General features: G+C 38.8%; 1 protein-coding gene across 1 annotated transcript in view; it reads left to right on the top strand.

Moving 5' to 3' along the window:
- The first annotated feature begins 3,816 nt into the window (after window positions 1–3,816).
- The window catches only part of pacrg (PARK2 co-regulated), a 102,490-nt gene continuing 92,789 nt past the window's right edge, over window positions 3,817–13,517 (top strand). Inside the window, exon 1 of the mRNA XM_057344836.1 lies at window positions 3,817–4,024. Coding sequence (XP_057200819.1) covers window positions 3,932–4,024 — 93 coding nt within the window. The 5' untranslated portion in view covers window positions 3,817–3,931. The remainder of the gene's footprint in view (window positions 4,025–13,517) is intronic.

Genomic DNA, 13,517 nt, shown 5'->3' with positions numbered 1-13,517 from the left:
AATAATATTTTTCTTGAACGCCATCTGCTGGGAGAGAGAGAGAGAGAGAGAGAGAGAGAGAGAGAGAGAGAGAGAGAGAGAGAGAGAGAAATTGTAGCTGAAGATGACTTGTTTAAGTCAATAGGGACCAACGGTTTTTGGATACCAACATTCTTCAAAATATCTTATGTTCTACAGAAGAAAGAAAGTCATACAGGTTTGAAATGACAAGAGGCGTGTAAATAATGAAGAAGGTTTTCTTGGAAAACTGTCCCTTTAATTCAGGGGTAAATGGGCTAAATGGGCAGAGGCCAAATGTAACCGAAAAATATAACTTAAATAGTTTAATGTTTGCATTAAACAAGGTCGTGTAAAGTCGCATAGGTTTAAAATGACAACAGGATGAGTATAGGATGACAGAACTTTCATTTTGAAGGTTTTTTTGAAGTGCATAATCTTTATCTTCCTTCTTGTCTTTTTGGTTCTTAAAGATATCATCCACTTGAATATCTCTAATAGCTCAATCTAGACCAGATAAGCATATCTGTTTGCTTTGAAAATGATGTGTAGAATGGTAGACCCCTTAAAATCGTCTGTGACTGAAAATCAACCGGTAATACATCACCCCTAACCACTCATCAGGACATTTAACAGAGTTAAGGTAATGATCTAAGTGTGGTAAACTAATCAGAAACCAGTTTGCATGCAGAAAAAAGCAAACACGTTTGGGGAAAAAACAGAAATAGAAGGTTTCATGTGCTGTTGTTTCGGAGATTCACTGAAAACAGCAGATTCCCCACCTGCCTAAATTAGAGTTTCATATATGGCATTTAGATAAAGCTCAGTTAATAATTCTAAGGCAAATGAGAAAAGTGAAAAGGCGCAGTCAGTTGGATCAGGGACTGGATTTGGAGAAAATGATTAAATAATCACCAGGAAATATTAAAACAGGCCAACCGTGGATGACAACAACACAAAACAAATCAAATGACAAAACCTCAATATGCCTCTGGAAGGTATTGATTACTGCATGGATCTGATCTTTAGAACATTATCTAAGAATGTGTTGTTTTTCAGTGCCTTCGGGAGATGCCAGACAAAAAGCAACTTAAAATTCACAAAATTCTAGTGAGACCAAACTTTTTGTATTTTTTTCAGAAGTCAAATGAGTTTGGGCCAAGATGAAGGCGCAGAGATGAAGAGAGAAAAGTGCAACTCGACTGGACTAACCAAATTTAGACATGTTTTTCTCTTCCACAGCATTGTGTTAAAACAACACAACTGTGCTAACAAAATGATCCAAGATATAATATTTTTGGAAGCCGTATTCTAAATCCATTTGGCTCAAAAATCTGTTTGAACGGGTGTGTGACACTTCAGCATCCATCCGACTCTGTAAAAGATTTTCACTCAGTGACTTTAATTCTTTTGAATTTGTCTCTTGAGCGAAGTCAGCTTCAGCTGGTCTTTCATCTTATACTGCAAGAATTCACCAGAACCTGATGTGTTTGGTGGCTGCAACCTGTGCTTTGGAGCTTCTGGAGAATGATTTGCATTCTTTCACAAACATGGCAAGCGGAAGACGAGCACACAAACAATGAAACCAAAAATGCGAGGAAGTATCGCTGCACGCTCTGTGAATCTGTGGAAAAAACTTCTGCGTTGTTTACTCTGATGAATTTTCGTGATTCTGTTCTGAAATCTCTCTCACGCGCTCACTCTAATATTCATTGTTTACCGTCCTGTTTCCTCCCTGCTACAGTCACAATTTTGCTTCCTGAAGGAGTTGCAGATGTGTCAGATCCGAGGCTGTCCTGCAGAGAAACTCGAACCTGCAGCCCTAATGGGCCGTTTGTGGGATGCTGATTGGCGTATCCAATAGGAGCTGTCGGTTGCGTGTGTCCAGCTTGACTTCTGCCTCTGTTAGTCTGAGTTGTGCATTTCCTTGTGTTAATGGTCTTGCAGAAACCATCTTTCTAGCTATCGAATGTCTAATTGCTGCCTATGTCACTGGAAGCAGCTTCCACCCAGATGGAAACGGCCAAATGAGACACACATCAAACGCAGAGCGGAGGCCATGATGAGAAAGATGAAGGTTGGATGTTTACTCATTACACACATATCATGTTTGTGTGGTGGAGGCAGTAGGATGGAGACCTTCACACATCAAAACCAAAACCCGTCTCTCATTCACACACACATCATTAGTGCCATGAGAATGGCATAAATAAGGCCCACACACTCGGCATCTAATGGTTTGTGTCTGGGGGCAATTCTTTTAGCAATGTCATACGGAAAAACACAGCACAAGAGTAAAAGAATGTTTTAAAAAGCTTACAACTGAACCACAATGACCAATATGTGCTTTTTAGAGGAGACAGCCAGCCAGACAGAAAAGTACAGCAAATAACTGAAAATACCACGGATTATTTATCTGGCGACAGGGGACAGTTTGAGTCAATGAAAAGATAAGGATTGCAGAAACTGTAAAAAATCTTTTAGAACACATGGCAAGTTTTTAACAATATTTTCTTTTTCACTTGTCACTTTCGTAAATTTTTTGAAGACATTTATAGTACACTAAGTTCGATGTAACTATCCAGACCTAAAGTACTTGGACCTTGAATAAACTATAGCTTTTAAACATTTTTTGCAACAAAAAAAATAATTCTTAGGGTTATGAGATAACCTTAACACTTATGAAGCTCTACAGAGGTCCTTTCTGGGTTTTTTTGTTACATGACAAGAACACGGCTCTGTAAAATATTTGTTTTGCCACATCCTCTTTCAGCGTTTTATTTAAACCTTTAAAGTAAGAAATACTTGCTTTTCATGACAGAGAATTCATTGTCTGTACAGTATGCATCATGTGCACAGTTTGTTTTTTACTAACAAACAACAAATATGCATTAAAGTTAGACGTCATAAATGTCTGGTATAACACCACAGATTTTCCTCCCATACACGTACACCTTCTGTTTCCACAGTGGAGTCATAAAAACCAAATAGGAGTTTTTAGAGAAACTGCTTGCACACCACACTGAAGATTAATTACTGTAGCCTATTGCCGCGAAGAGTCCAAAGGCAAAGACACACCAGAGATTAAAAGTGCCAAACTCTTATAGTGGAATGATTTAGTACAGTGGAATTCTCTCTTGATTTAGAAGACAACATGCAATAAACTTGTAGGATGAAGTATGATTGCTGAAGCACATGATACAGGAGAAACACAATGCCGTTGTCAAGGTGGGGCAGCCGGGTGTGTTGTCATGGTCCTTCTCCTTATGTGACAACCCATTTGACCCTGAGGAGGGAGAATCACCCTTAAAGTTGGCATGAAATTGTGACCAATTTATGAGGGAAAAGTCTTATCAAACTAAAAATGTTGGACGGATTGTATAGAGTGGGTGTTGCATACTGTAATCACAAGTTAGTTATGTCATTTTGATTTTGGAGGTCAATATTTTTTCTAAATAAATTATATTAAAAAGTATTATAAACATATCCATGAACAGACATAATGATACTTCGAGCTTCACTGGTTTGTAAAATGATACAAAAAACATTTCCAATATTAATAGAAATAAACTAATTAAACATAAATAAAAGATAGATGCATCGAGCAAATCCATGCCTTATGCACTCACATATATCACTGGAACATAATAATGCTTTCCAGTATTGATTATAATTTTGCTACACTGTAATTTCCCGTCTCGCTTTCATTAGAATGACGTTTGATAAACGACGCAGCTTCTGTTTGTTTCCACAGCGTGATGAACATCCGGGTTCTGCAACCCTCCATGGCAACCGAAGTTCAAGTGAGTCCTTAGCAACCCAAACAGAAGCGGGCCAGTGCGACGCGGATATAGAACTATCACTCGCTTTAAATACCGCTTTATTAGTTTAACTTTGCTTAAAATTACTTCCTACTACATTCGTTTAGTTAGAGATGTGTACGAAAATGAGAAGCTTTCAACCTTTGCCGAAAGGAGATCTGAAAACGGAAGGTTTTACGGTGAAATCCACCATGAAGAACTCAGTGGTGAGCTTGCTTATGTTTTGACGAGTTTTATTACGTGTTATGGCAGTTAAACTGACACGCCGCCGTTTCCAACAGTCATAAAACATCACTGTCACGGTTTATCATTCGTGTATAAAATGACTTTTCTGCAGTGCTGCTGGCGTATGCATTAATATTCAGCTGTCTGTATTATAACCTGACTAGCTGCATACAGTATGACATCGTGTTGTTGTTGATGTTAATGTACAAATGCCTGGTTTTAGTATAGTGCCTGTATCCAAATTCGAAAAATCAAATCTATTCAACTGGATGTTTGTTTGGATGCATGGGATGTTTGCCTGTATCCCTGTTAGATCCTAAAAAAGGTATTTTTACATAGCCTATTTGTTGGTATTTGTTGTTTGGCAGTAAAAAGGCCTCTGCCAAAGTGTTTGAAAAATATATTATTAAATGTCCATTAATGTCCAATAATGTCAATAGCTCATCCAAAATAGTTACATTGTCATTATTTAATCACTCATTTAAAGTCACACTTTTAAGTCCTTTAATATCTTGAAAAAAGGTCACAGTTACTCTTGTAACCAGAAAAACCCAGACAACACTTAAAACCAAAAGCATTATTATGTTCTCTCACAACATTAAAAAAACTACTTAAAACCCATCTCTTCTATGAACACTTGACAGACAAATGAGTTAAAAAAAGGTATTGGTCTGGCTTTTGTTGAAACCAACTTTGTATTAGCAGTGCACCTATTGTATTATTGCTCCTGTATGACATATCGCTTATTGCTCCCTGAACTCTCTGTAAGTCGCTTTGGATAAAAGCGTCAGCTAAATGGCTAATTGACTAAATGTAAATGTAAATGTAAAAAAAATCGCATTTTAGTATCAAAGATCAAAAGGAAGCCAATGGGGGTTTGAACGATACAATGGTGAGTAAGCTAGTACTATAATTCACTGGAATTTGATGTAGTTCAGTAGAGTTGCTTTTAATTGTCTTAATTGTCTCTTTAAGCTGCGCATGTGCGCGGCCGCGCGGACTCATTGATACGGAGCCCGTACGGTCACCCCTCGGAGAAAAAAAACAAGACCCGCAAATCCGTGGCCACAGTTTTGTAATTCGTTCCCTCGGTTTAAAAATCCGTACTCACAGATTCTAAAACTGTTAATAGACTGTACCCACGAGTTTACAATCCATGCTCTCGGTTTTGTAAACCGTCCCCTCAGTTTTTGAAATATGTTCCCACAAATTCATAATCTGTGCCCACGCTTTTGCAATCTGTTCGCACAGTTTTGCAAACTGTAGCCTACTCGCGGAATTGAAGCCTCTGTCTGTCAACAGAACAAGCTCCTTCCTATAGGAACATTAACGAATATTGTATATTGTTTTATTTTAGATTATATTATAAATTGCTTAATGTGTTTACACACAAGCGCATGGCGCATATAAAGCATGCGTTCATTGCCGCGTTTCACTGGCATAAAGTTGGTTTGACATTAAACTTTCGATATTCGTGAATTTAGGGACCATCTCTAAAGTTACATACACATTAAAATACCTTTTTCCAACTTAAAAAGCATTTAAAGGGAATGTTTTATAGCCACAAAACCAACTGTACAGTGTTCATGTGTGTGTCAGCTATTATGCAGCTCACCTTCATCTGAGGCTAGCTGAGCTAGCCAGCATGACAAAAGTAGCAAACTAACTTGTTCAAAAGTTGGCATTATGTGTCCCCCTCCACCCACCAAATGCCTTATCTTTATCCTGTGATCGTTTTTCTTCATTGGTTTTCTTCTTTTTGCGTTTCTCTGCACCAGACGCATAAATACGTTTCGATGACATTGTAATTAGCGTCTACCGTTATTCTCATCACTTCAGTGGAAGGTGGGCGGCTGTCAATCATCCCGTCAGACCTGTCGGCAGACGTCACTTACCACGTGACAGCCCAGCCCAAAGGTGATTTTGACCTGATTACCCCATGAACACTTACATGCTTTGCAAATGAATGCATAATGAATGCATGCAATACATGCAAATAAAGACAGGTACTTTTAATTCTCCAAAATATAATAAAATATGAGGCTGAACTTGCAGTTTGGGGGCCCCCTGGTGGCTGCGGGCCCTATGCAGCTGCATTGTCCGCATATAGCAAGAAACGGCTCTGAATAAAACGTCCTGATTTTACAACAGAATGCATAAAATCTGCACTAATTTCTTTCGCATCCAGAGACAACCGCTAAGTCCACTAGAATAGTCTTTGTGCCATTAACCAGGGTTGGCCATTGAAGCCTTAATAAAAAACTAGGTTCAAATAAATGTTTAATTGTCCATCTCACAGTAAAATGAAATTTTTTTGATGCTGCAAATCCCTTAAAATAATCATGCAATCTATATTAGAAACAAAAATAATACACAGAAAAGTATTTAGCCTATATGCAACAATAACATAATAGTGCTAATGTAATGTCTTAACATAATATTGCTGTGACAATAGGGTTGTTTCTATGTAAATAGCTTCCTTTACACATTTAGTATAAGGGGGTCCCTGCTCCATGCATCTCTTATCTAAGGGGTCCTTGACCCGAAAAAACGTTGAAGACCCCTGCCTTAAAGGACTAGTGTATTATATTTAGCGGCATCTAGTGGTGAGGTTGCGAATTGCAACCAATGGCTCACTCCACCTCTCCCCTACCCTTTCGAAGCCCTACGGAGTCTGACACAGGACTTAGATGTCGGCATGTTTTTGCTTCTTCGCCGAAGGAGAACAGTTTGTACGTTTAGGGCTAGAAACAACATGGTAAATTCTATGCAAGGGGACCCACACTGTATGTAGATAGAAACAGCTCATTCTAATGTAATAAAAACATAACGCTTCATTATGTAAGGTCTTTATACACCTCTGAAAACATAGTTAAGTATTTTTTATTGCATTTCTGTCAATAGATCCTTCAAAAAATACACACCGCACCTTTAATAATCAGTTTTCTTACATATACAGCTGTCTTCGGTTTAGCACACAGTCCTAAGTGTATGTGTTAATGTGAGGGCACTTTAAGCCTCCATGATGTGCATCACTTGTGCCATACTGAGAAAGAACAGAGTAGAGAGTCGCGCATCAGTGCAGTAAAAAAAAGAAATTTGCCATGTCCGAAATCACATACTGTGACAGTATGTACTAAATTTGAATAAGTACCTACCTAACGGCTGGTAAAACAGTACGTTCTATAGTATGAGTGGGAGTCGTAAGAATACATTTCAGACATGTTTTATGGTCATGTGACCTATCTGCTCTTTGACCTATGACGTATTAACAACAATCTACATGTGAGCTTTGATAAAACATAATTTAGTCACGAGAAATTAATTTATTGGCACTTACATTCAAAACAGATGTCCGCCTTAAAGTTTTCCGCTATATTTATTTGATTTACTTTTGAAATTTGGCCGTTGCTCAGCTCCTGTGGCATCATGGGATAGATAAGTGTCCATCCGATCCACACTCACGAATTTTGGTGGGAGTAGTAGACCATCCGGGTATTTCTCGCCTACTGTTTTTTGCATACTGAGGTTTTGGACATACCATTCATGACTCATACTCATTTTCGCCTACTATATAGTATTTCGGACGCAGCCATTGTGAGGGCTGTCTTTTGCTTGTGTGTGAAGGGCATGTGTTTTTTAACCCTTTCAAATCTGTTCTAACTCAGCCTGCTTGGTCATGATTTCCGCCTGCAATGTAAGCAGCATTTGATGCATTTTTGCTCTTACTTCCCATACTACATTATCTTACAACAAATATATTTTTCACTTCAAAATGGAGTTTGTGCTAGCTGTAGACATTTATTTTAACAACAATGTGGATCCCATTTTTCACCACACAGCTGACGTTATCATTTTCGTGCCCCATAACATCACCCCCATCAGTGCAGGCTGGGTTATAATTGACCAAAATGGGCTTCTCTCGCAATAGCGTCTATAAATTAGCCAGAGATGATGATGTATTAGATGTCCATAACAAATATGAAAGCCCATCAGTTTAAACTGGCAGATTGTATTGGTCTATTGAAGATAGTATTTTCTCATTTTATTCTCAGTTGTGCAGAGTTTAAAGGAGCATTTCTAAACATTAGAAGATTATTTTTAAGGGCAGGTGTATTGAGATAAATAATCTGACAGATTATACTGTAGCTATCGGTATCTTCTTATATTTAGTGAGGCCTCCGTTTTGTATAATAAAGATAAGAGAATCAGAACTGCTTTTGTGCTATTTAACATAGATTGTATTTTTTTCTTTAATTCTTAGGTTTAAAAGTAATAACTTTTAAAGGGAATAAACATCTACACACAGGCCTCTACCCCACAGTCACTTCACTAATGAGCCTCTTTAGCATCTGCATGTGACTAATTAATTACCCTCCTTAACTCATGGCTAAACCCTCACTCCTGCGCTTAAACTGACCTAAATTTCCCCCATGTGCTCATTAAGGTTGTGATCTAAGATGTGGTCCCTCACCAGAGGTGCTGAGTGCTGTTGAGGGCATGTCTGTTAATTTATGACTGTTCCTCATTATAGCCATCAACTCACATCAGTGTGACAAGCAGTTCACTCTTAGTTTAAATGATAAATCTTTCCTAGAGCCAAACAGCTGTTTGGTTTGCTCATTGACCTGTTCAGAAGGTGTAAATATAATTGAAAAACTTGGATGGTCCTCCATGAACCGTTTCTTCAAGGACAGTGAGGATACTGTAAATTACAGCTGTACACTTTTTATATGGTAAAATATTGCAAGGTAAAACCAAACATTGAAAGAAGAGTATTTTAAGTTTTTATATTCTTGCCCAAACTTTCTTGCTTCTGGTAAAAACAAAAGGCCTACAAAGCACCATAAAAGTAGTGCAGTATGACTTAAAGGAGTAGTTCACCCAAGAACAAAAAATTCGGACAATATTTACTTACCCTCTTGACATTTTAAACCTGTATGACTTTCTTTCTTCTGCAAAACACAAAAGAAGATATTTTGAAGAATGTCGGTAACCAAAATCTGTTGGTTCCCATCGACTTCTATTGCACTGACACAGAACCAATGCAAGTCAAAAGGGACCAACGGTTTTTGTCTACCAACAGTCTTCAAAATAACTTCTTTTGTGTTTTGCATAAGAAGGGTCAAACAGGTTTGAGATAACAAGAGGGTGACTAAATGATGACAGAATGTTCACTTGAACTATCCCTTTAAGCGCTGTTTTCTGTGGTAAATGAACTGTTCCTCTAAGCCTTTAATATTGAAGAAGTTTTTACAAGCAATTTATGGATTTGTTGGTTGAAATGTGACAGAATTACACTAATGGACAGTGAAAAAACTCTCCAAGCTCAGCTTGTTGCATGGTGGGATGTAGAGTACCATTAAAAAGTAAAGTGATGATTACAGCAAAAATAAAAAGCTGTCCGTTAATACCATGGAGAATATGTTTATCTCTACATTGTCACTTCACCATAGACAAAGTACTGAGCTTTCACATTTGTTAATCTACATTATATTGACACAGCGGCCCACATATTTTACCGGCTGCAATAAACATTTAGAGATGCCTTCCTTGCTTGTTACGTGTTTGTTAGAGGTAGAAAAGTCAGAGGCTGATTCATCCACAAAACTTGCATCCAGACTCTGATGGCAAGCTCATCACTGGTCGACGTTTCATATCTCCCACGCCGTTCCGTCTGCTTAGAAATGAAAGGCATGTGAATGCTAAGTTCATTATACAACAAAGCGTGTCGCCCAGTCTGAAGCGCCCGCAGATTTTCAAAGCATAAGAAGGATCTGCATAGACATAAGTCTCCTGTCAAACTCACTAGTGGTTAATCTTAAAGCTGTTTTACCGATTACACAATCCTTTTTATTGCGTCCATATCCATATTAGCGATTGCAGCAGTGTTGTGTTGTCTCTATATTCTCAGCTGCTTTTATGCCTGTTCACTGTGTAAATGAGGCACTGGCACAGTGGAAGAATGTTTACTTTGACACTTGTCACAAACGGGAGGGTTTGGAAATGAGTGCAGTTTTTCGGTATTTGGGTTGGTACTTGGTAGGCATAATAATGTGTACTCAGGTGTGTTTAGTCAAGTATTCATCTCTGTGGATTCAAAGGGGAGTGTATAAATTTACGTTACGCTCGCTTGGAACCTTGTTTGATGTATCTAGTGCGCCTCAGAGGATGGTGCAGAGTGGAAAATGTGCTTGGAGGCATCTTCAGCTGTTATCATGCTACAGTTAGTACAGTATGTTAACTTGGCAATATAGCAGACTTGTGATAGCATTCCCTGACATCCATGAAATCACTTCATAATAGGTTTATTTGCATGTCTGCCCCAGCTCTTTACTGCATGTTCACACATGCCCGAGTTATTGTATATGGGAGAGAACTATGTAGTTTTAGCTTGTGTCATTTTTTTGGAGTACCAATTGAAAGAAATGCAATATAATATACATACTGTCACTATGTCTTCAGAGGTGTTTAAAGACCTTACATAATGAAGCGTCATGTTTTCTTTTTACCTTAGAATGAGACATTTCTATCTATTCCATTACATGGAATTCGCCATGTTGTTTCTACAGTAGCCCTAAGCAGACAAATATGTTATCTCTTTTGGGACAGAAATGAAAACGTGACTTCATCTTATTTCTGTGTCAGCTGCCGTAGTGCTTAGAAAGGGAAGGGTGGATTGAGTTGCAATTTACAGCCTCACCAATAAATGCCGCTAAATTTCATACACTGGACCTTTAAGTCATCGACTGGCAAGGCAGCAGGCTAGCTGCTTTCACTTTCAGACACGGCCTGTGAGTCCATCACTATCTGTAGGTCATAAACAATGTCTCCATCTAGGGCCCTCCAAAACCCAGTTACTTACACCGCTGGACATTAAGCATCGCTCCAACACATACCACCGACTTGAGATCTGCCTCTAAAAGTATTCATATATCTTCCTCTCTTTGGTCCGTTCGCTGTGGTCGCTGATGTATAGCCTGACGGTGCGGTAGCAGCATGATTTGCTTATAGCAGCAAGGCCATTTGATGCCTTAAATGCCAAGAGTCTTGAAGCATACAGGCTTATTATGCTGCCAGATATTTGTGGCCATAGAAACTGAATCAATACAAGGCCTTGCATCGCCCTCCTCACTCCCATTTATCCTGCCACGTTGGTTCTCACCTCCCTTTGGAAAAACACATCAGCCTTTTCATGCCAGGAGGACGATAAGCACAAAACTATTATAGGCATGAATATAGTTTTATGAAGACAGAAGGGAAATAAACATGTTTAAAAAAATATGTGCATTCACTTCTAATGTTTGTGGTTTATCAAAAGGTGTGTCGGTACTTTGTGTAACGTGTGTTGGGTTGTTCTGGCCTGTTTTTCTGTTGTCTATAGGACTACGTAAATTAGCTGATTCTCTGCCATTCAGTATAAATTGAATGTCACTCCCAAAATCCTTCCAGCTAAAATAGGACTTACTGGCTGCAACTCCACATGTATTCCTAATCTCTTTTACCTGCCAACCATCCATCCATCCATCCACCTAACTGCTTGTCATGTCTGACGGAGAAACGGATGCGAGTGTCAGGCACTGGCCTGCATTTCTCTATTGATCAAACACATACTCTCTTCTCTAAAGGTCCTTGACTGAACGCATAGCAACTGGAAATGTTATTGCCTGCATAATTTTTCACCTTTCTGCCCTGGGCACTTTTCTGGTGTATTTCACATTTCAAAAAGCAACATGAAACTGTGGATAAGGTCTTCAGAGGCTGCATATTCACACAAATCTAAATGCTTTCATACTTTAAAATTAAACGGCTCTGGATTCTTCTCCGTGCGACGCTTTATAGTTTATCTCCAAAAGCTCCTGCTTATTAAAATGCGGCTTTATAGATGAATGGATAATGGGAAAAACTCAGAAGAATGTTTGCGTGTGTGACTCTCAGGGTCTCTGTGACCTTTTCTGTGGTGTTAAGAAAAAGTGGAAATTTGCAGACAACGTCATGCCACCTCTATTAAAATGTCATCTAGGCTGTTTGAAAAAACATTTATCGAATGGTTTTAGGTTAAATCACATGATTTTATATCTTAAACATATTATGTTATCTCCATTAAGCTTTATTTTAGTTTAGCAGTGGAATGAAATTTTGGACCAATAAGATTTAATGATGGGTGGGGTTACCCAGTGAAACACTGCAGAAATAGAAAGTGCATGGAAAAATGTCTTAGATCACTGCTGTGTTGCATAAGTTTAACCCTGGCCACATGGCTTGATTTCATCAAAGTCCCTCATCTTCTACCCGTGCAGCAGTGCTGATTGCGTTTATATTCTCTGAACGGTTACGTACATACAGTAAAAAAAGTTTTTATATTTTAATACAACTAAATGCCAAATCAAGCCGTTCTCATTTACATATTTTCTGTTTCTGTTTTCAGACATGAATGAATAAAATAGTAGGCTACACGTCCATCTGGGTAACAAACTATGTGCACATGTACAGACAAACTACACTGTTTCTCTGCGCTTTTTCTGTCAAAAAAGTTGGTCAACACCGCAACACTGCTTTGTGTGCGCCTCTGTGTGTGTGTGTGACACGTGCGAGTGTGTGTGACGCGGAGGTCTGAGGGAGCGTGTGAGTGACATATGCATGCTTTGCCGATTCAGAAACAAAGCCGCATTTACTTAACGTAAACTGATACACGACGGGGGCTGTGATTGGATGACCGGCGTAATCATTCTCAAGTCAAGTGTCATGATTGCTGCTGCTGTTGCTTCAATCAGTGGTAAGATCAGTCAATTAACGGGACATGGGAAGTGACATACGGGACAAATCAGGCAGGCTCAATATACAGGACAGTTAACTTGGCAACCCCAGACAAAGTCTTGGCCCTCCAATTTAACACAACATTTGGCTTTGTTTATGTATACTTGGAATAGATGAGATCAGTTTGAGTTTTTGACTTCTTGAGAGTGATGGTGATGCCCAGGATGAAACCAATATGAGTGACAGCTGCACAGAGAGGAAATGGTGTGAGTCAAAGCACAACTAAACCGTTAGATAGCATCTGTGACCCATGATTGGGATTCGATTCTGTGTGTTTATGGACAGCGTGCTTAGGAAAGTATGATTGGATGCATTTGTCAATAGGGGTTAGTGCCAGGCAGACAAAAGACAATCGATACGTAACATATGCTAGCCGCTCTTGAGATAAGAGGACCTGCATCCGTTTGGCAGCAAGGGAAAACATCAATATCACCTGTTCTTTGAAATGGTGACTAGAAATTTATTCTCAACACAATTTGGAAGGTTACAAGCAAATAGGATTTGGTATAAAAAATGCTGAAATTAGAACTGGGAACATTGTCCTCGCAATGTGTAAGGCATGATTTTGAACAAAAATTGAATTAAATAATAGTAAGGAAAGGAAAATGAAGAACAAAAGAGTTTGGGGAGATGATCCTGTCGCTGCGGACATCTGTG

This window comes from Triplophysa rosa, linkage group LG10, assembly GCF_024868665.1.
Source record: "Triplophysa rosa linkage group LG10, Trosa_1v2, whole genome shotgun sequence".
Lineage (NCBI taxonomy): Eukaryota > Metazoa > Chordata > Actinopteri > Cypriniformes > Nemacheilidae > Triplophysa > Triplophysa rosa.
The sequence above is the reverse complement of the archived record's forward strand: the minus strand, read 5'-3'. Positions and strand labels throughout refer to the sequence as shown.